We start from the raw sequence: 20,168 nt of genomic DNA, 5'->3' as shown, positions 1-20,168 counted from the left end.
ATCACAGTATAGAATTCATTTTGTATCTTACATGACCTTGCCAGTGGCAGCATGCATCTTAGGTCTCCACCAACCAGAAAGACATCCACAAAAATAGCTTAATCCAGATGGTACTGAAACCAAGGAATCATTTCCATGAGTTCTGTCAACAACTTCCATCAACATTACCACACCCAGTGCCAAATCCCCACAGCAGTACCAAAGTACCAGTACTGTGATAACAGAATCTTTACAAAAATCAGTTTATTAATGTTTAGAAGTCAATAAAGCTATGTGCAAATTGAACAACAGAAGTCAGAAACATATTAAATACTATTTTTTAAACCAGAAAAAAAAAAACAAAAAACAATTTAATTGCACTGGAAATTTTACTACAAAAGCAATAATTTTTATTTTATTTTTTTTTACAAAATACCACTTCTAGGAGTTGTCCGTAACTGTCAATCAGTCAGTTGCTCTCAGCTATCCCAGATATACCACTTTTGTTATAGTAATACTCTAGGTGCGAAGACTCCTGTATCTCATTAACTTATTTACATTGTACACATTCAACCCCATTAGCACAGGTTAGAAAACCAGAGAAGTCAAAACGATACTGTAAAACAAATACATTCATTTTAATGACAGGCACTTCTCCCATGAAGCCACGAAGTGATAGAATACAAACAGATTTCCTGCAATTATGAACATTAATAAAATGTGCCAAAATGTGTTGCATTTTGTTATGGAAGTGCATTTATCTATAGTCATTTCACTTGAAATCTTACGTTTCTGAAACTCAAGGCTTTCTTTTCAGGCGATGAAACCAATCTTTACTTTTTGCCTTTGTCACCTGACACTAACCTTTGCCTTCAGTTTTTAGCTCTTTTTACCTCAGTAAAAATCCTGCTGCTGCCAACAGCATTTTATTCTAGTAGATTTACTCTCTGTCATCTTTATGAGGTGACTTTCAGTTCCACCTCGCATTTTGTCACAATAATGCAGTTTATTTAATGCTATATAACAACATGGCAAACAACGCATGGGGCCAAATGCTGCTCTGAGTGATTCCATGAAATCTGATACAGTCATGGAACTGTTTAAGTGAGTGTAATTACAGAGCCTGCTCTTGGTCTTCAAATGTAATATGGACCACCAACAAAAATTCACAGCTATGATCTTGCTAAATAAAACTCCAACAGCTTTGGACTCTGCAAATAAAACCTTATTATTTAACTAAAAGCTCTGGAAGGTGATGTCAAATTATGGCTGCCTGTGGTATAAATTATACCTGCACGATCTCTTTCCTTGTTATGTGTTAAACAAACACTTCTGACCAACTATACGAGCCATCACTAAACCCAGTACAGAAAGAGCTTTGTGTCAGTGGTTTGCTGCAAGTAAAGGAAAAATAACTTCACATTCTTCTCACAGGGCAAAAAAAAAGAAAAAAAAAGATTCATTCTCCCTTTGCCTCTTCCCCAACTCTCATTCTCTTGCACACACCAGGCATCACTTCCCCAAGGCATCAGTCTTTCAGAGTTACTAAGGAGATCTCAGGATATGAATGCGCCTGACAATCCTGAGCTGCCCCAATGCAAAGACAAAACATGCTCCGGGGAAATGGATTTTCAAGCCAGAACAGCGTGTCCCATTTCTTGAACTCCAGCCTCGCAAGTGCACCATTGGCCTCGTTAGAACTAATGCTACTCGCTCCTCAGCCCAGCACTGCTGCAGCGAGCAGGAGGTGCCTCGGCTCCCAGTTTCAGAGGAAGGCTCTAAACACCTCCACGGTCACTCCTTAAGAAGATGAGGTAACGTTGCCTGAAGACATGATGGTTTCAGGACGGTCGCCTTCCTCCTTCTGTGGGTGGGAGGAATTGTCGGACTTACTCCGGCTGAACTCCATCCCTCCGATGATTGGCCTCTTGAATTTAGTCCCCGAGTCTGTGGGGGGACATTTGCAGCAGCACAGAATCTTGATGAAAGCCCTTCGCATTTCTTTGTTAGTTAAGGTGTAGATGATAGGGTTCGTGGCTGAATTGAGCACAGCCAGCACTAAGAAATACTCTGCTTTATACAGGATCGGGCAAGTCTTCACTCTACAGCCCACATCCAGTAAAAGCAGGATGAACAAGGGAGCCCAGCAAGCAATGAAGGCACTCAGGACTATGATCACTGTCTTGAGCAAGGCTAGTGACTTTTCTGAGCTCCTGGTAGCTTTGGTAATGTTTTTTCGAAATGTCAGCCTCCGGCTCCTAGTCCTCACCATGGAGTAGATCCTGCAATAGAGGACAACAATAGATAGCAACAGGCCTGTGAAAACTGTGGTGCAAAAGAGAATATAGTGCTTGTGGTAGAGTGGCAGCACTGTGGAGCAGTTTGACAAGAGGCTGATGCAGTTCCAGCCCATGATCGGGAGTCCTCCGAGTATCACAGAGATAACCCAGCAGGCACTGATCAGAAGGAAAGAGCGGAAGCTGTTGCTGCCGTTGTGGAGCTTCATTTTCAGCATGGTGATGTATCTCTCAATGGCGATGGCCAACAAGCTGAACACAGAAGCTGACAAGGCGACAAACATGCTGCCCTCCCTTACGAACCACTGGGAAGGAGTGAGGCTGTAAGTTTTGTGTCCGGAGAGCAGGAGGTTGGCGGTGTAAGCCACGCCAGCCAGCAAGTCTGAAAGAGCCAGGTTCCCAATGAAATAGTACATCGGTCTGTGAAATTTCTTGGTTTTCCAGATGGTGAGCAAGACAAAAATGTTCTCTAAGATTATAAAGCAGCAAATGATGATAAAAACCACCGACGTCACTTTTATTCCACTGTCCGCATTCTCATTTAGCTTTCCCGTGTAATTATAGTGCTCTTTGATGACATAGTTGACGTCGGTGTTGGCGAGGCTGCTGACCACCCTCACTGGGGCGGTGGTGCCGGAGCTCATGGTGCCAACAGACACGCAGCACAAACCCGTGGCGGCCCCGCAGCTCCCAGCGCTCCTGCACACGCTCACAAGCAGCAGTCCTGAGAACAAGAGGCAAAGCCTGTGTTAGGGGGTGGCAAAAAAGCACGTAACAAACTAGAAAAGTTCCAAGATGATCTGCTGATTTGATTGTTTGTCAGAATCACAAGTGCAATCACAGAAAAGGCAGTTTTATGCATCTGTTACGATATGCTTAAAAGATAGTTAGGCATACTAAATAGCTAAAGCCAGTAAGACAACTTTACCTGCGCAGGTAAAGCTGGAGTCAGCAGAGACCGCACTGCTGGACTTCTTCCAGCGTGAAAGACCTGAAAGCTGTTCAGCAGCAGGGTCCAGCCTAACTTACTCTTCAGCAGGAAACAGCGCACACACAACAGGGATTTAGAAAGGGAAATGGGCTTGACTTGCTTTAACTGCAGACGCACAGAAGCCTGCAAAGAAATTACTCGACAGGAGAGCTCGATTCGCTTCTGTTCTGAAAGTCTGAACACGTTTCGGGAGGGGCCGGGAAGCAATTTACTGTGCTGAAGGTAATTCAGCCATGTGCAAGAGAGCATCCAGAGCTGTAAACAGGAGAGGTGCCCCGGCCGAGCAGTAGGGGCATGCGCTAGGGAGCTGGGAGAAGTTGAAACAAGTAAATAGCCCGCACAGCAACCTGTTCTGTGGGTCTGACACAAAGGAAAGGAAAAAAAGAACTTTGTGTTGCAAATAGTTAGCATCGTACGCTTTGAAAACGAATACGATTAAGGAATGCAGATGTAGAGGGCACTCCTTTTACGTACGGGCACTTTCTAGTAGACATTTAAAAGGAATTTAAGGTGCGAAATCAGGCAGGAGAAGAGCGTTCAGAGCCATCAAATTACAGCCTACGAGGAGCAAAGCCGGAGGGGCGAGTCCGGCGGCACAGCTCCGCGCTCGGCTGCCGCCCCGCTCCCGGCTGCCGCTCGCCGCAGCCCCGCAGCGCGGCCGCCCGAAGCCCCCCTTCCCGCTCCGCGCCGTACCTCGCTCAGCCGCGCCGCGCCGCCCGCATGCAGCCTCCGCATCGTGAGTGCCGTCCAGCGACTCCAGCGGCCGGCCGGGGCTCGGCAGTTTTAATGTTCCTGAGGCGGAGGCTCCCCACACTTCTTCTTTAACTCCTCCCCACGTACGAGCTCTCCGCCCGCGGGACCTGCACGCCTTTATAGAGCCCGCGGCTGCGGGCGAGAGAGGGGCCGACGAGGCGGGCCCAAAGGGGGCGGGACCGGCCGAGCCGCCGCTCAGTCCCAGCCCGTTCCGTCCCACGGGACGTCTGCCCGGGGAGGCAGCGTCGCGGTCCAGCTCCCGCCCTGCCCATGCTGCCGTCTGCCCCGCTCCGCAGCCGGAGTGGCTCAGCATGGACCGACGGCCCAGAGGACGCGCCTCGTGCCCCGGCCCGGCGCCTGACGGACGCTTGACCAACATCTAAGGAAAGCGCTGATGGTGCTTTCTCAGTCTTCCCACCTGGCCGAGTTTGGGGCTAAAATGGGGACACGCAGGGCCCGGCCAGCGTGAGGTGGCACCGACGCCCTTTGCGCCCTGGGGAACCTGGCTGCAGCGGCACAGCCACACGGAACGGGGCTCTGCACCGACTGATGCCAGCACTCGCCCCTGGGTGAGGGATCATTTTATGCCCCTTGCCACCTTGAACACCACTATTTATTGGGTTTTCAACATAAAAAAAAAAAAAAAAAAAAAAAAAAACAAAACAAAACAAAAAAAAAACACAAAACATCTCTGAATGTTCAGAGAATTCAAAAGGGTTTTGTAAAGAGAAATAAGTTTCAATTTTTTTTTTTAAACAACAGTAGCAGTGCCATTATATAAAGACTGAGAAAGAAATGAGTTTTGTAACTCCTCCAAAAGCACACACCTCAGTGTACGTGATTCTTGGTTACCTTGAATTGCTTTTAGTGCAGAAATTTTCCTCCTCCTTTCTTACTTTGTTCTTTTTAACTCCAAATTGAAATGCAAAATAATAGCACAATGGATCAGAGCACAACGTATCAGTCTCTTAGTCCACGGCCCCACACATCTCAGTGAGCAGCAGCAGTCATTACAGGGAAGCAGCTCTCCTCTGAAAGAGACAAGGGCAGTGCTGCCCTGGGAAGAGTCCCCCTCTTCTCACATTTATGTGAATCCTCATGCTTCAGTTGCTCCACGCCTCTCCCAGAATGACTCAATAAATTACACTGGCAAACAGACGTCGACTCTCCACCACCAAGCTAGAAACTTGAAAAGATGTTCAGCCTCCTGAGAGCCTGGAGGAAAAAGTACAGCCGTTAAATTACAACTGTCAGAAAAGGCATGCAAGATAAATCATGCTCGAGGTTGACATATGCATCCCCTGCAACTGCCCGACATACCCTAGATACTGCAAAGCTTTCCCCTTACTTAGCTAATCTATAGAAAATATTAAATAAAAGCACATTTGTTAGGCACTCTCCTCTATGAAATTTTTCTCTCATAATTTTAAGCAAGAGGGAAATAATAAAGGAACACGCTTTAATTAAAGGACAGAGTGACTCAGGGTTTCAACAGCCAGATGTACAAGCTTTCATGTTTGAGTTATTGGTAAAGCAGCTGAGAGGGCTGCAGCCCAAAGAAGTGATGTCCAGCAAATTATTTGTCAGAGGTTGTGTGAAATGGCTCGGCAATTTCAGTTTGACTCCGAACAGCTGAGCATCTGTATTACAAAAAGCACTGTTAAAATTAGACGATCACACACATCTGTAGCCATGTTGACACGTAGCAGTAAGGATGCTGAAATAGCACTTTCTCCTTTCCAGGCAAAAGCAGCTGATTTTGCTCTGAGGGCCGTGTAAAACCTCAATTCATGCAGATTCATGAGGTTCAGCTGCACAGATTTTAGCCTCCTTGCATGGACTGAATCACACAAACAGGTAAATTCCAGCTGTTCCAACCAACTCTAACAAAAGCACATTGATAGATGCTCATTGAGGAGATTTATGCCAGGATTATACTTCATCCCAATCAACTGAGCCAGAATTCTTGTCTCAATACCTTCCATCTGCCAGATCCAATGTGAAGGAAACTTGCACTTCCACGAAACATATAAAAGAAATCCAGGGTATATAACGCCTTTGAAAACTGAGAATGTCTACAGTCAGAGAAAAGGAGATGGGACAACATAATGAATACATACTCTATTATACTTAAGTTTCTTTGATGAACAAAAAGTCTTGTTTTACATACCCACTGGCTGCCTGTGATAAGCAGTGTTCTTGTGAAACTACAGGAACTCAGTGCAGTGGGCACTCCAGAATCCTGGCTGTTTCGCAGGGCAGTGGTGATAGGATAACCCCGAGGAATCTCCATACATTTAGTTTCAGTGTCTTAACCCAAATCACACAACAATCTGATGCAAGTCAAACTGATCATTTTATGACAATGAAACAACAAAGCTGTGCGTGCACATCTGACAGACTAATCAGTCCCAAGAAAAGGTACTGATATGATCCTTCACAAATTACACAATTTGCGGTGGCAGACTCATCCCACCGGCATGGGGAACAACACTGGGAATTTCAGAGTACTTTATGAAGAGATCATTTAAAAAGAAATACAAAGTAAAGAGCCTGAAAATAAATAAAAAAACTTATCAATGAAATAATCTCCAGCATTAATCCTGGTAACTGTTAATTGAGGAAAAGGAAACAATGCTGTCTTGCAGAAAAATGCAGTAGGGCTATTCCCAAAGCCTGTGTCAGCAGCCTCTGATACCAGCAGAAGATAGCACTCTCACAGTGCTGGCACCAGGACGACTCACAATTGCAACAGATGAGTGTGTGACCATCACCCATCCTGAAAAGAGACAAGAAATCCCCACAAGACAGATTTCAAAAGCATTTTTCCCCAACACAACACCCTTATGCACTTTCAAAAATCTTAATCTATCCATGCAGAAAGTCCTTTTATTCACCCTGACATAGCTTAGACCACAAAACACAGGCATTCCTCTGTGGTGTGCCAGGTCAAGAATGGAGATCCTCGGAATGGAATAGTTTTGCTCACTAAGGAAGCACAAAGAGTGGGCAGCAGAATCCCCCATGTTCCCCTGACTAGAGGAAATTGAAGAAACAATGTAAGAAGTAAGGCATTACAACAGATCCAGAGTTTTGATGCACAGCTGGAACAAAATACTCTATTTTGGATACATTTGTAAATGTTTACATCATACAACTGAGAAGAGAATGCTATTATTACTACATGGCCTAACACCTGCACGCTGAGATTATGACTCCTATAGAAATATCATAACTGAATTATTAATCTGAATGAAGATAATGTGGCATAAATTTAGTACAGAGTATGAAAGCAAGGCCATCTTTATACCATCTCTGATACCGTGAAGCAAGCTTGGTCAGAATCACCTCAAACATAACATTACACAACTGTTTCTAAAGCAGTGCAGACAATCTTCTGAATTAGGATATCTATATGCTACTTTCAGCTCTGTAAGTTTCACCTCAAAGCCAGGTAACTTCTCAGAACTAGGAGATGAAGCACCGGTGACAGTACTCACATAAAGTGCAGGTAGAAATGACAAGTACTAATTGTCATAGAGACAAAAGTACCGACTCGCTCCAATTTCTGTTAGTCACCCAAACAGTTACACACGTTCTGCACATTGTAGCCTGCTCCCATCTGCATCTTGAAGTAACTAATACTTCACAAAATCTGCCAGAGAACAAAGCACAACTAACTTGCTCCAAGGGGTTAAAATAGCACCTTAAATTATGTACATGCAGGTAAAGCAACTTAATTATAATATTTTGATATAGCTTAACCCACACTGGAAGAACATGCCAGACAGCTCTGAGAAAACAGACAAAACACTTTAAGTAAGCATATTTGTATCTGCAAGAAGCAACAAAAACAGAATACAAAATGATTTCATTAGATGGTCAACATGATAGTAAACACAAGTTAGTATTACCAATTTTGATTGTTAATTGGTGTTGACTAGATACTTCGAGTATCCAACAACTTATCCTTCAGTTTAAAATGAATTAAATTTTAAGTTCACCACTTCTGAAGCTGGAAACAATCCGTTTTTAAGCTATGCTTTCCACAATCCATTTATCCATTTATTTTCTGTTGATATTCATGATGTTCAACAATTCCACATCTTCTTCGCTCAGATTAAAATCGAAGCCTGGGTTTGGAAACAAGCAAACAACAGCAACAACAAAAAAAAGCAGACAGTGAGAACACTACAAAGTGAGAAGCACATATGTGTTAAGTAATAGCATTCCATAATTTTAAAAGTTTGTTTTCAAACCACTTACCAATATTTTTAAAAGTTTGACATATTCATTTGTGAGAATTCATATTTTACTTCCAGATCATTAGGTAAAGCTTAATCCCAAGCAAAAAGACTTGAAGTCGTTGGTAATCATTGCACTTAAAGATTACTTTACCACTTCACTATTACCACAAAATCCCAAGACACTGATGTATCTAACATCATACATATTTTTTTCCATATGTATTAAAATGTAGTTGGAGTGACAGAGTAATGAAACTATACTTCAGCATTCAAAAAAAATTCTGCAATTTATTTTTTTATTCCAGTAAAACAGATCAACCAAGTAAAATCCTGCTATATATTTTTTGCTGGGACAAACTAAAGATTTAATGGTCAAGATAATACAACTGAACATGCTATTCTGAAGGAACAGATGTTCTGGCTGAAAAATAAGCAGATTTTGGGCAGATTTCAAATATTACTGATTGATAATAGTGGAGAAAAGCAGAAAAATAAAACCAAACCACTCATGATAATTTTCCAAATTATTCAATGGAACTTGCCCCTGGTTTATACAGTGTTCATGACGATCATGCAAAAATCTCAAAAACTTGAGATAAAAAGAATAGATACTTGCTGTTTCCTTAATATACACATATTATATAAATATAATACAAAATGGTCTTTCTTATTTGATCATCAAGAAAGTCAATTTATACCACAGTGGATGTATGACACTCACAGTTCAGTCTTTTACCAACCTCACCCTGAACCCAAGCCAGCATTTTACCACAAAGTCATCTTGGCAGCAGCATCTTATGGGTACTCAATGGGATTAGTCCAGGAGAACCATTTGGGAAGAACGAATTCACAGAGTAAACAAAACCAAAACAACACAACAATCCTGGCTCTTTTTGTTACCAGGAAATAGAATAATTTTAACATTTCCCTGGTCCCCTTCCCAGTTTCACAGACAAGATAGGAACTTCACAGTAAATCATTATACCAGGATTCTCATCCTGAAATCTCATATAAAAATTCCTGGAAATATATTTTGCCACAGGAAAAAAAATAAAAATAAAAATAGAGCAATCATTAATAGGACGATATCCTTACTAACTTGCTCTTGAATTTCTTTCTGGTATTTCAAACTAGAGAATAGTTCTCAAAGGGCTCTGGTAGACAAAGCCCATACAGAGATCACAGAAGATGAATCCTGGGTAACTGTGTACTGAGATTTGGCACAAGTGAATCTGTGCAAGGTTGCTTAAAGAAGTACCACATAATGTTGGCCACGTCTACCATGAGTTAGCAATGGTAATAGACAAATGGAAACAGGGTCAGAATCACTGATTTAAATTCATTTAAGACTTTACACTCCTCCTCCTTTTTCAGTGAGTAGGCCCTTACAGAAAGTTACTACTATCCTCTAATGTCCTGGTAATTAGCCCTGTGTGACACTGTAGACAAATAAGCATTGATTAAGGACGAAGACTGCATCAACTATACCAGAAGCATGGCTTAGGCTGACTTTAAGGCAGTGCAAATACTTGACGTCTCCTTTCAGAAGCACAGACATCTTGTTTGAGGCTGCAAAAAGTGCCAAAAGGCAAGTATAAAGAAGTATAAAAAATGACTCCCAACACAGCAAGGTTGGCTTTTCTGTTGCTTATACCCAACTCTCTGTAGTCAGAGATGTGTTCCTCTGAGCTCCAAAGCTCTGGCAACAATGTGGCACTGTGGACAGACAGTACTGTTTGCGTTCAGTTAGTATCAGCAAGAGCTACTCCTCTTTTGTCCCTTTTAATCTTGTAAAGTTAACATCAGCTTTCCTCTCAATGTCCTATTGCTATTTTGTCAAGAAAATCATCTGGTGTCAAACACAGCACAAAAAGAGATGCAGATACTAATGCAACTTACTTGGCTTAGTGGCTCTGTGAGCTTACCAGTGTTGCTGTTTCTTTACTGCATGTGCTAATTGAAAGAATAATGTATTCTGGGGGGACAAGTACAGCAGAAACACTTCTGCACCCTGATAAAAACAAAATCCTGAAGCACACACTTAAAATCACTGCCATCACTTTCCAATTTAACATTGTGAGGTGCCTTAATAATCAGAGACATAAAAGACAATTCAGAAACAGGCTAGAAAATTACAGATGGAGCCACTCAGCCAGACCAAAGCTACTTGGCTGCATACAAAATGGCCTCACCCTTCCACCAACTTCCCGTTTATTTTTTTCCTTTCCTTGTTTGTTTAAAAGAGTTCTCCTCTGTTGCAGTTTAACCCAGCAGGCAGCTCAGCACCATCAGGCCCTTTCACTCACTGCCCAGCCATGGGATGGGAGAAAAGGTAAAACTCATGAGTTTTACCAAAGACAGATTGATAGGACAGAAAAGAAAGGGAAAATACAGTAATATATTCTCATATTACTAAAATGTAGTAACAGTGTTCAAAGATATTCAAAAGAAGCGGCGCACAATGCAGTTGCTCACCACCAGCGACTGGTGCCCAGCCAGTCCCTGAGCAGAGCAGACCCACAGCCAACACCCTCAGTCTTCTCATTCATCACCATGCCACACGGTACAGGACATCCCTTTGGTCAGCTGTCCTGGCTGCGTCCCTCCCAGCTCCTTGTGCCCCTGCAGCTTTTTCTGGCAGGGCAGTGTGAGAACCAACAAGTCCTTGACTTAGTGTAAGCACTGCCCAGCAACAACTAAAACATCAGAGTGTTATCGACTTCATTCTCATCCTAGATCCAAAACAAAGCACCATGCAGCTGCTAGGAAGAAAACTAACTCTATTCCAGCTGAAACCAGAACACCTTCTATTAACAGTTACGGTGCTCCTGCTAAGAAGGCTGACTGCACTTAGGTAGATAATACTGATAAATTGTTATCTTATTTTAAATAGTTGTTTATCTCAACTAGAGAGGATTGCCTCAATCAGTCACAACTGTAAAAAATGTACATATTACAGAAGAAAAAGGGCCTTCAATTTTCAGATATATTTCCCTCTTCCTGCTGTCAAGATGGTAGTTGCAGTGATAAAATACATGCGCTGCTGTATCTAAAAAATGGTCATTGTATGAAGGTAAAAGTTCTCTCTCTGGAGAAAACATGCCTTATGCATGTACAGACAAAAGGAGGAATTTCAGCCCTGGGGATGAATAGGAATGGTATCACTTGAAGAATACACACTAGGGATGAATTCTGAGCTTAAAAAACAAACAAACAAACCCACCTTTCAAACATGAATACCTCCAGGGTACTAAACAAAGAAGAAACTTAGAAAGAAAAAAAATGGAGTTAACCTACCTCATCTTGTGTTCCACGCTTTTATATCTCTACAGTTGGATAGATTTTGCTTCTGTTAGAGAAAATTATTCCTCACTCCTACCCTTAAATCTCACTACTGTTCACTTTCCAATTTTTTATTCGTTATCTACACTGTTATCAAAGTTGGCAGTACTTCAGAAATGTTCATTTACGTGATGTTTCATGGTCTTATTCTGTAGCAGCTTTTGCTTAAAAAGAAAACTGTTATCATCATCTTTAATGTCAATGTAGTTGTATAGAGGAGCATGAAATATCAGTCCACCGAGACTGTCCTTTCAGCAATATGAACAAAACTGAATGAGAATTTGCTAAATGCTCCTAAATTAACTAAGCCTAAGATTTGTGAAGCTGTAGTCAAAGGAAGAAGCTCTAATGATACATTTCAAGCACACAGGAGATAACAGCATTCCAGCCTCCTGGAGGAGTTATAGCTTCTGGCAGAAAACAATGGGGATCAGTGATGGCACAACATGCAAAAGAGCACACCACACCTAGAAGATAACATGGATCAACTGAGCCCTAGCACTTCAATAGCTTGTAGTACGTCCAGTTACATTCTGTACATTGTCATACCTAAACTCTGCTCAAGTTCTAAAACAACTACCTGGTATCAAAGAAATCAGTAGAATAGCTTACAATAAATCAATAAAAATCCTGGGAAATAACAATAATCCTGAAATAACAATAATCAAGTCTGAACATAAAAGGATCAGATTGAAACTGCTCCTTAACAAGTATACTTATATAGTAATACTGTTTTTATTTGATTATTCTTCTCATTACTCATTGTACTGTTTAGGTAAAATTATCTAGATAGAGATAATTCTGGCTTGACTTCCTAGCAAAAGCTGTTGCAAAAGCAAGAACACATTCTCTTTGACAGATGGAACCATAAAGCCACTCTCATTGTAGCCTTTAGCTTCATCTATGTGTGAACCTGACTGTGTAAGCAGAGCATCTTTTCTGTAAGAACATGTTGTACAGGTATCAGTGAGGCCAGCTTATTCTGCAGTGTCTTGTTGGGCTTTTTTTAAGTAATAACTAATACAATAATGATTCAAGAGGCAAATTCAGACAATTTTTCTCTGAAAAGTTTACCATTCGTTGGTAAACAGTAAGTTTGTCTGTATCTCAGCCAAGCTGTGTAGCAGCTCTGATTTGAAGAAAAACACTGCAGGCTTGGGTACATGCCTGTTGTAAGCCATTTCTTGATAAAAAGTAAGGACCTTTGTTTCACAATATGACTAAAGCAGAACAGCACTGGGAAAACTGCCTCAGGAAGTTCACTCACAATATAAATCATGGTCAGACTTTCCATACCTTTCTAGACACAGGAACTCTTAAAATATCAAACCAATGTGACTAGAAGCTCAAGTGGACAAAATACTTAGCAGACGTTCTTCTTAGAACAGATGTGTAAACCACATACACCCGTACCTAATTCTCTTTACACACATATGTATTTTATAACAAAATCAGAGAACAGTCTGTTAATGAAATCTCCTAGACAAATGAAAAGTGACAGACAAGCTAGTTTTCATTTTTAGTGAGAATGAAACTGTAGAATTTCCGGTCAGAGAAAACGGTCCATAACAACAAAGATGCCTCTGGTTCTTACTCTAGTTCCTGCTCAACTCTTACCCATGCAGGTAGTACACAGATTTTTCTCGAGGTATTCTTACTTTGTTACAACTACAGGCTTGTAAATAACATGCATAGAACTCTCTAGGTCAATGTAATTATCAGGCAATAAGACATACCAAATTCTTTCCTGTGATGTTAATATATTGCTTATTGCAGTGAGATCATATTCTTGATGGAGCTTTACACAGTGTACTGCGCACTATAAACACTATAATAGTGGTATTAACATTTTTTTCCACTCAGCTTTTTCTTCTGTGTATACTGCAACCTTCTAACAAAGTACCTGAAAAATTAATTTACAGCTAACACCTGTACCACATGCTAACAGGCAGCATTTCAAAGAAGTGATATCTCCTTATGTTCTTGCTTTACTGGCCTGAGGCAAGGTGATGTCATTAACAGAGGGTTTTGCATAGTCTTCACTGAATTATGGATCAAGATTTTATATGCAGATTTAAGATCTCAGTACACAAACACTACCCTTAAAAAATCTTATCTGTTATCACTCTTAAGGATTTCAGAAGCGTTATCATTAATATCAGACATTAAGCTCACAATTATATTCTTATTGCAACCTTCACTTAATTTAAATTACATGGTGTGACTCACTGATCACTGACAAAGAAAAAAGTTCAAACCTTCATTCACACAATAAGGCTTGGGTCCCAGGAAACATGTCTCCCATCGTGCATTCCATTTAGAATTTCAACATCATCTTCTGCTATTGTAAAATCAAACACCTGTGGGAATGCATATGTAGTTAACACTATGAACACAGAGACCATCAGTAGCATTTCTATCATTTAAAACAAGACTCATTTAAGTTTGAAGGTAATACATATATCTAATTCTAATCTTCTGGAAATTATTTTTAAATTTTGTCATAGACAAACATCATTCTCCATGAGAATGATAGGCTCCACTGGGCTCCTTTACTCTTTTTGTGACTCACTTTCATTTGTAGTTGGTTTTTGCAACACCCTGGCCTCAAGCAAGGGTCCAAGAAAATAGTAGTATCTAAGGTCTCTTCTGCCAAGGAGAGTTATTAGAAGGTATTAGTACTTTCACAAAGCTATCAAACCAAAGGCTTTAATATGGGCCAATTAATACAGAAGAAGACACAGTTCTACAGTTTTTTAGTACTGATACTAACTTGAAAGCAGCCATCTGTCTTCATGTACAGGTTCTTATAGCCACAGGCTTCTCCTGTGGTGAGATCTGCAACATGCATGATGGTGACAGTGTTCTCCTAGCAGTTGTATTACTGGGACAATATCACTTCAGAACTGAATTTGCTTTCAGTTGCTCCATCATGAAAAGATCCTGCAGCGACTGAACTGCTTACAAATGAGCTCCCCCCCATCCTGCATTATCCAGCAATTGCTGCCTGCTCCTTGTAATTAAACTTCGGTCCTCAAAACCTTTTCCAACCTTACCCACAGACAAATCACAGAGCTATAAATACTATATGTTATATGCTCAGGGGCTCACTGAGGTCCCTCTTCCCCCATTTTGACTAGAAATCGTAGAGACTTATACCAACACATTGGCACACGGGGCTGGAGCAATTCCCTGTCTCTCTCCTCTATGATTTGAGTTTTCCTGCAATACAATCCCTCAGTTGCATTAAATGAATTGGTGGGGTCATAAAGTCAACTCTGTAAAACATATAATTAATCTGGATTTAAAGTACTGGAGGAGAAAAAAGAATATAAAAGAAGAAGAAATTCTTGTTTATTCTCTCTGATTTGGTTCACAGCACAGTGCCACAAACATCTGTGCTTGTACCACAGTCACAGCATGGATGTCAGAATAAACAGTCAGAGCAGGAGCTACATAAGCAGACACAGCCACCAGGAGAAAGCCTCACTGCATGTGTGGGAATTCACACTTAAAGCATACAGTGAATTCAGCCAGAGTCAGAAGGTTGCTGTCTTCTTGCTAAGTTTTATCCCAATTTGCCAAACAGTTCATACTCCTAACAGACCTGCAGAAGAACAATGTGTTTATGGTTTTAGGTGTTTACGGTTTTATGTGCTTATGGTTTTCCCCCACCCCTCTCCCCCTCGAGAAAGCTTTCATATTACAGAAATGAGGAGGAAGCTAATTAAAAACGTTTAGTATAAAGAGAGAGAGAAAAAAAAGGGAGGGGACAGGAGATACTGCTAATCCTCATTCCTTTCCCACTTCTTTGTGCACCCCCTGCATGTTGGGCCCTTCTCAGCAAGTCAGTGCAAGAAGGTAGGGGAAGAGTCAACCCTGATAGGATTGCAACTTCCTTCAGAAGTATATGGGATATCTCCAAAGGAGTTTTGTAGCTTTCATATCATGTCTTTGTACTATGCATAGCACACACATTGCTTCATTTTGATCCGTGAACCTACCACAGCCAGTCCACGATTTTCTACAATAAATCAGTAATAGATAAAAATATTCATAACAAAAGCTCAATGACGAAAGTTGACTGTCCAGTATTCAGCATCCAGGAAGTCTGCGGATATCTTTCTTGTACATACTGATCAAATCTCCAATTGATTTCTGACATTGATGAATGATATGCCCTAACTACAGGACAATGGGCAGGTAAACCCAAATTCTAAAAACAGTTCAGACATCAATTGGACTTCAGTGTGTAACCAAATCCTACCTTGCAATTCTCCTGTATCCTTTCTGCTCTTGTGGACTTCGGAATAGTCACAATTCCATTCTGGAAAACATAATTCTTGTCATTATTGAAGTTTACATAATTTCAAAGAAAATCTCTCTGCAAATCCTTTCAGATATTCCTCATGCCTTCTCAGGTTTTCCTCTCATTTTTCAGAGGACACTGCCATTTCCATAGGCCTTTTGTAATTGCAGTTGTATGCAGTGCGTTAACTGCCAACACAGATTATATCGTTTAAATTACTTCAATATATTATTTCACTGCTTAGCACTTTGTGTTGAGTAAGAGAAATCAAAACAATACTCCTTACTGTTTTTAAAATTTAGTTTAAAAACATCTATTACCAATTCCTTTCATTCTCTACAATCAGATTATTTTCATGTCTAAAGTAGTGCCTTGTTTTGTGTAATACATCTTTCTGCACAGCACAGTTAGATCACAGATCAACATACTAAAGGCAAAAAAAAATGCAGTATATATTCTGGTTTATTCTGGTACAAAACCCACTATACGCTTTTTTTTTTTTTTTCTTCTGAGAGAGGTTTTTATTCCCACCCTCCATTACCTGTATACTCCAGCGTATGCAAATCTGTGCCGGAGTTTTGCCATATTTCTTTGCCAGCTGAATGATACTAGGATGAGTGAGTGCTTCCCCTTTAGCTAGAGGACAGTATCCTTCAAAAACAATCTCTCTGCTCCTACAATAGTCCACCAGCTCCTGAGGTCTTTGGAAAGGGTGATATTCAACCTTAGGCAAACAGAAAAAAGCTTTTAGTAAAAACCTTCTAAGTACATATAGCAGAAAACATTGTCATTGATAAATGAAAATATTTTTGCCCTCTTGCTTTAAAAATGCAACATGAGTGAAGTTACTTCTAATGGGACATATATGGAAGCAATTAGTTTTAGAAGACGTGAAGGATAATAATCCACTCAAAACATTTTGCCATTAATTGGCACAGTAGTTTGCTATGCATTTTATGTTTACCCCGGAAACAAGGTATTTGGAGCAGTTATCTTCCCTACCTGCAGTTGGATCTGTACTCCTGTTCTGCTCAGTGTTTGAGAAATACACGCAAACGCATACTGGGAATCAGGTCATTTTTATGGGCAATTTGATACTCTTCCCCAAAAAGACTGCCTTAATTACCTCTTGACTAATGATCTTTTTTGAGTTGCACAGGCAAGAAGAGGAGGTGGAGCCTCCTTTTACAAGACACAAACCAAAAGAATTTGTCTAGGATGAGGGCCTGACCTCTGAAGCAGTGTGTTGGCATAGACTACACAGGGAAAATCCTGTATTCCATAAGCGGTGTCACCAACATATGGAGGAAGGAGTCATGCTGCGGAATGAACTGTGCAGGAGATCCTTGGTAGGAAGGAAGATCACAAATTGCCAAGAACCAGCTAAGAGAAGAAAAGCAACAAGCTACAAGGGCATCTACTGGAAAAAAAAGTTATTAGAAAGTAAGAATCTCAAGTCACTTTCTGGGTTTTTAATAAAAGCCAAAACCAAACCTCTGTAATAGCAGTCCCTTACTCCTTAAAAAATATTTCACAGCTTATACACTGTAAGAAACATACCTTCCTCTGCACTCAGATGAAAGTGGGTGGCATTGATTTTAAATAATAAAATACATAATCATGTGATGTGGCTTTGGCTCAGCAGCTGTCACCACTGTTCCAGTGATCTAGTTCTTGAGCATTTTGAAGAAAAGTACTCTCCTGAACAATTAACTCAACACATGGAATCTGGAAAATTTCTTCTGCCACAAAAGGGACAAATGAACATATCCTGTTTCTCATCTTTAGTACATGTTGTCTTTTCAGACAACAATAGGCAGAACAATAGGCTGGCAGTCATTCAACATAGACTAAGAAAAAAACGTGCCCCTGGAAGGCTGGGCTGAGTCAGCCTAACGCTGCTATGATCTAAATTACTAGGTGGACTCAGGAACAAGGTTCAAGCAGCAGACACATCCATGTCTTCAACCTTTGATGTTTCTTGACCTCCGAGTAGCCTTTGTATTTCATGTTTATATTTAAAAGACTGGTGTTTAGGTCATACAGTTACTCACTCGTTTGCAGCTGAGCTGACTAGAAAATATTCTCATCGTTTATTACGCAAAACTGAGGGGAAAAAAAGAATGAGCAAGCAGTTCCTTTCAAAACACTGATTAACAAAACCCAAAGCAAGCCTAATCTACTAGTTCCTTACGTGACTGAACTGTAAGACTGAGCATCTCAGAGCAACACCAGGTACTCTTCCAGGTAAGTATCATTTTACACTGGTAATTAGATATAGATACACAGTGTCTTCAAATGCATTAACACATCATGACTATTGGGATCTAATTAAAAACTTGTTAAGTACTGGCTAGAGGGTGTATTACTCAGTTATTTAAGCAGAAATAAGTATTTTTAGAGAGGTTCTCTGCACTAAGTGCAATAAATACTACAGCCTTGAAAATACTAAATACTTTTTTTTTTCCTACAGATAAATGCTGAAAAACCTGAAGCATCTCTATAGCATCAGGTGAGTTATTCAGCACTTACTGCTAATACACATGCAGTCAAGATTTAGTCATTTGTCTAATATGGGTTCAAAGCAGAACAGTTCCAGGCTGTACCTTAAGATTTAAAACCATAACAGTACATTGAGATGTTCCCTGTTTCTCAAGTAGGCTTTACAGCAACAACCACGGGAACATACATGGGATCGTTTTACTTTGTGCCTTTCACTGATGAGACTTCCACATTTCATGCACTGAATTCTGTCACGCTTTTTTGTCACTCTCTGTTGTGTACTGCAAGTATTTTTCTTCTTAAAAGTGTGACTAAAATAATCAAGTGCATGAAATGAAATAATTACTTCTGTTTTGTTTTGTTTTGTTTTTTTAATTTGAAACCTTTCTGGAAGATTCTAGCAGCATCTGAATGCAAGGCACCAGCATCCTGAGGCAGAGGAGACATAGGGCGGGGGGCCAGCATGTGCTTCCCCTCAAAATAATAATTCCTACTTCCTGGCCTGCCCCACCCTTGCTATTTCAGTCACCAAACTTCTCAGGCAAGGGATGCCCATCAAGTAGCTTAGAGAAAGATCTTGATCTATTCTGGCACTCTACCCAGAGGGATTTGTGTGTATAATCCGTCCTATTTAATAAAAGAGTTTGCAGTTCACATTACTGAACTCTTCACAGCTGCAATTTAGTCAGCCACCAGGGCACTGCAAAAAAAAGCACAGATTTTTTATGACAGTCATGCTGCAAAGGGAGAAAAGTTAAGCCTAACAGCAATCCTGATGCAGGGACCTAGACTCTCAGTAAGGTCCATGTGACAGAACACAACCCTTACTCATTCCACACCGCTGCAGATCTTTTCATGTGGATCTTTACCTGCATCTGGATTCCAGCCAGCTTCTCAAGCAGAATGTATAGACTAAAAATTATTTTTCCTTTAAAAAAGTGAAATTTCAGCCCAGAATTGAGTTTTCTTCATAAAGGAACAGTTCAAGTGAGTTTATATACAAATGCCTGAAAATCATATCATCAAATCCTAAAATGCATGTCTACCTCGTACAAATTTACATATTATGGCTTAATGTCAATGGTGACATTAACAATATTTAAGCATTTCTGAGATCATACCACAGCTAACTGAACTTCCATGGAAGTAAAAAAAAAAAAATAAAAAAATACTGATGAGCACCTTTGCACAGAATTTGGAGAGGATCCATCTTGTTTCAGTGTATTTATTGCATTAAATGTACACCAAGTCAACTACAAATCCTGCAACACAAACCTGTATCTTGTTTCATTCTTCACTGTTAGAATGAAATACTTAGCATAGAACATTTGACAGTACTTTTAGTAGTAGGCTGCATGCTCATTATCAGAAAATATTTAGTCTTGAAAAGGCTGGTCTTTCCTACTTTGGTAAAGAACATCACGATAGTGCGTTGGTTTTTTTTTCAGGAACCAAGAAGCAGCACTGCTTACAACTCAATTGGTATAACAGAAACACTGCTTACCACCTGGTACATAAAGACAGCAAAAGTCAAACACACAACTTCATTTCTCCTGTCTTCCTACTTACTTCTCTTCACAGACAAATAACTTTCAGTTTTAATACCATAAGAACTGTTGGAATTGCACAAATATCCTAAATTCTTTATGATAATTTAAAATAGCTAAACAGAAGTGATTTTCCTTCATTTATGCTTTAAATACTTAGAATTTCAATGTCATCATTGCTTGCAAATGTTTTGTATTTAA

The 20,168-nt window shown here is 40.4% G+C and overlaps 2 protein-coding genes across 7 annotated transcripts in view; both read right to left on the bottom strand.

Moving 5' to 3' along the window:
* Positions 1-226: 226 nt before the first annotated feature.
* On the bottom strand, positions 227-6,471 carry S1PR1 (sphingosine-1-phosphate receptor 1). 4 transcript variants are annotated; one of them, XM_052665577.1, is made up of 4 exons: positions 6,191-6,471; positions 5,999-6,095; positions 4,848-5,235; positions 227-3,000 (listed from the first exon to the last, which is right to left on the bottom strand). In XM_052665577.1, exon 4 carries the CDS (start codon positions 2,918-2,920, stop codon positions 1,781-1,783), a length of 1,140 nt encoding a protein of 379 aa, XP_052521537.1. In that variant the 5' UTR covers positions 2,921-3,000; positions 4,848-5,235; positions 5,999-6,095; positions 6,191-6,471; the 3' UTR covers positions 227-1,780. The 4 variants fall into 4 exon arrangements, with proteins under 4 accessions (XP_052521537.1, XP_052521534.1, XP_052521536.1 ...); XM_052665574.1 differs by having other exon boundaries at positions 5,999-6,471; XM_052665576.1 differs by having other exon boundaries at positions 4,873-5,235; positions 5,999-6,471.
* Positions 6,472-6,481: 10 nt separating this feature from the next.
* LOC128072123 (uncharacterized oxidoreductase ZK1290.5-like) overlaps positions 6,482-20,168 on the bottom strand; it is a 44,762-nt gene continuing 31,075 nt past the window's right edge. For 2 of the 3 annotated variants that reach the window (XM_052665606.1, XM_052665605.1), the window contains exons 5-8: positions 16,460-16,642; positions 15,877-15,936; positions 13,868-13,969; positions 7,835-8,153 (exon numbers count right to left, since the gene is read on the bottom strand). In XM_052665606.1, the coding sequence (XP_052521566.1) occupies positions 13,874-13,969; positions 15,877-15,936; positions 16,460-16,642 (339 nt within the window). In that variant the 3' untranslated portion in view covers positions 7,835-8,153; positions 13,868-13,873. Of the gene's footprint in view, positions 6,800-7,834; positions 8,154-13,867; positions 13,970-15,876; positions 15,937-16,459; positions 16,643-20,168 lie in introns of those variants that run through there. The other variant, XR_008202135.1, reaches the window with a different exon arrangement.

The sequence above is a fragment of the Tympanuchus pallidicinctus genome, unplaced genomic scaffold, assembly GCF_026119805.1.
Source record: "Tympanuchus pallidicinctus isolate F22 unplaced genomic scaffold, pur_lepc_1.0 scaffold7, whole genome shotgun sequence".
NCBI classification, from domain to species: Eukaryota; Metazoa; Chordata; class Aves; order Galliformes; family Phasianidae; genus Tympanuchus; species Tympanuchus pallidicinctus.
Note: the sequence above shows the minus strand (reverse complement) of the source record. Positions and strands in the feature narration are given on the sequence as shown.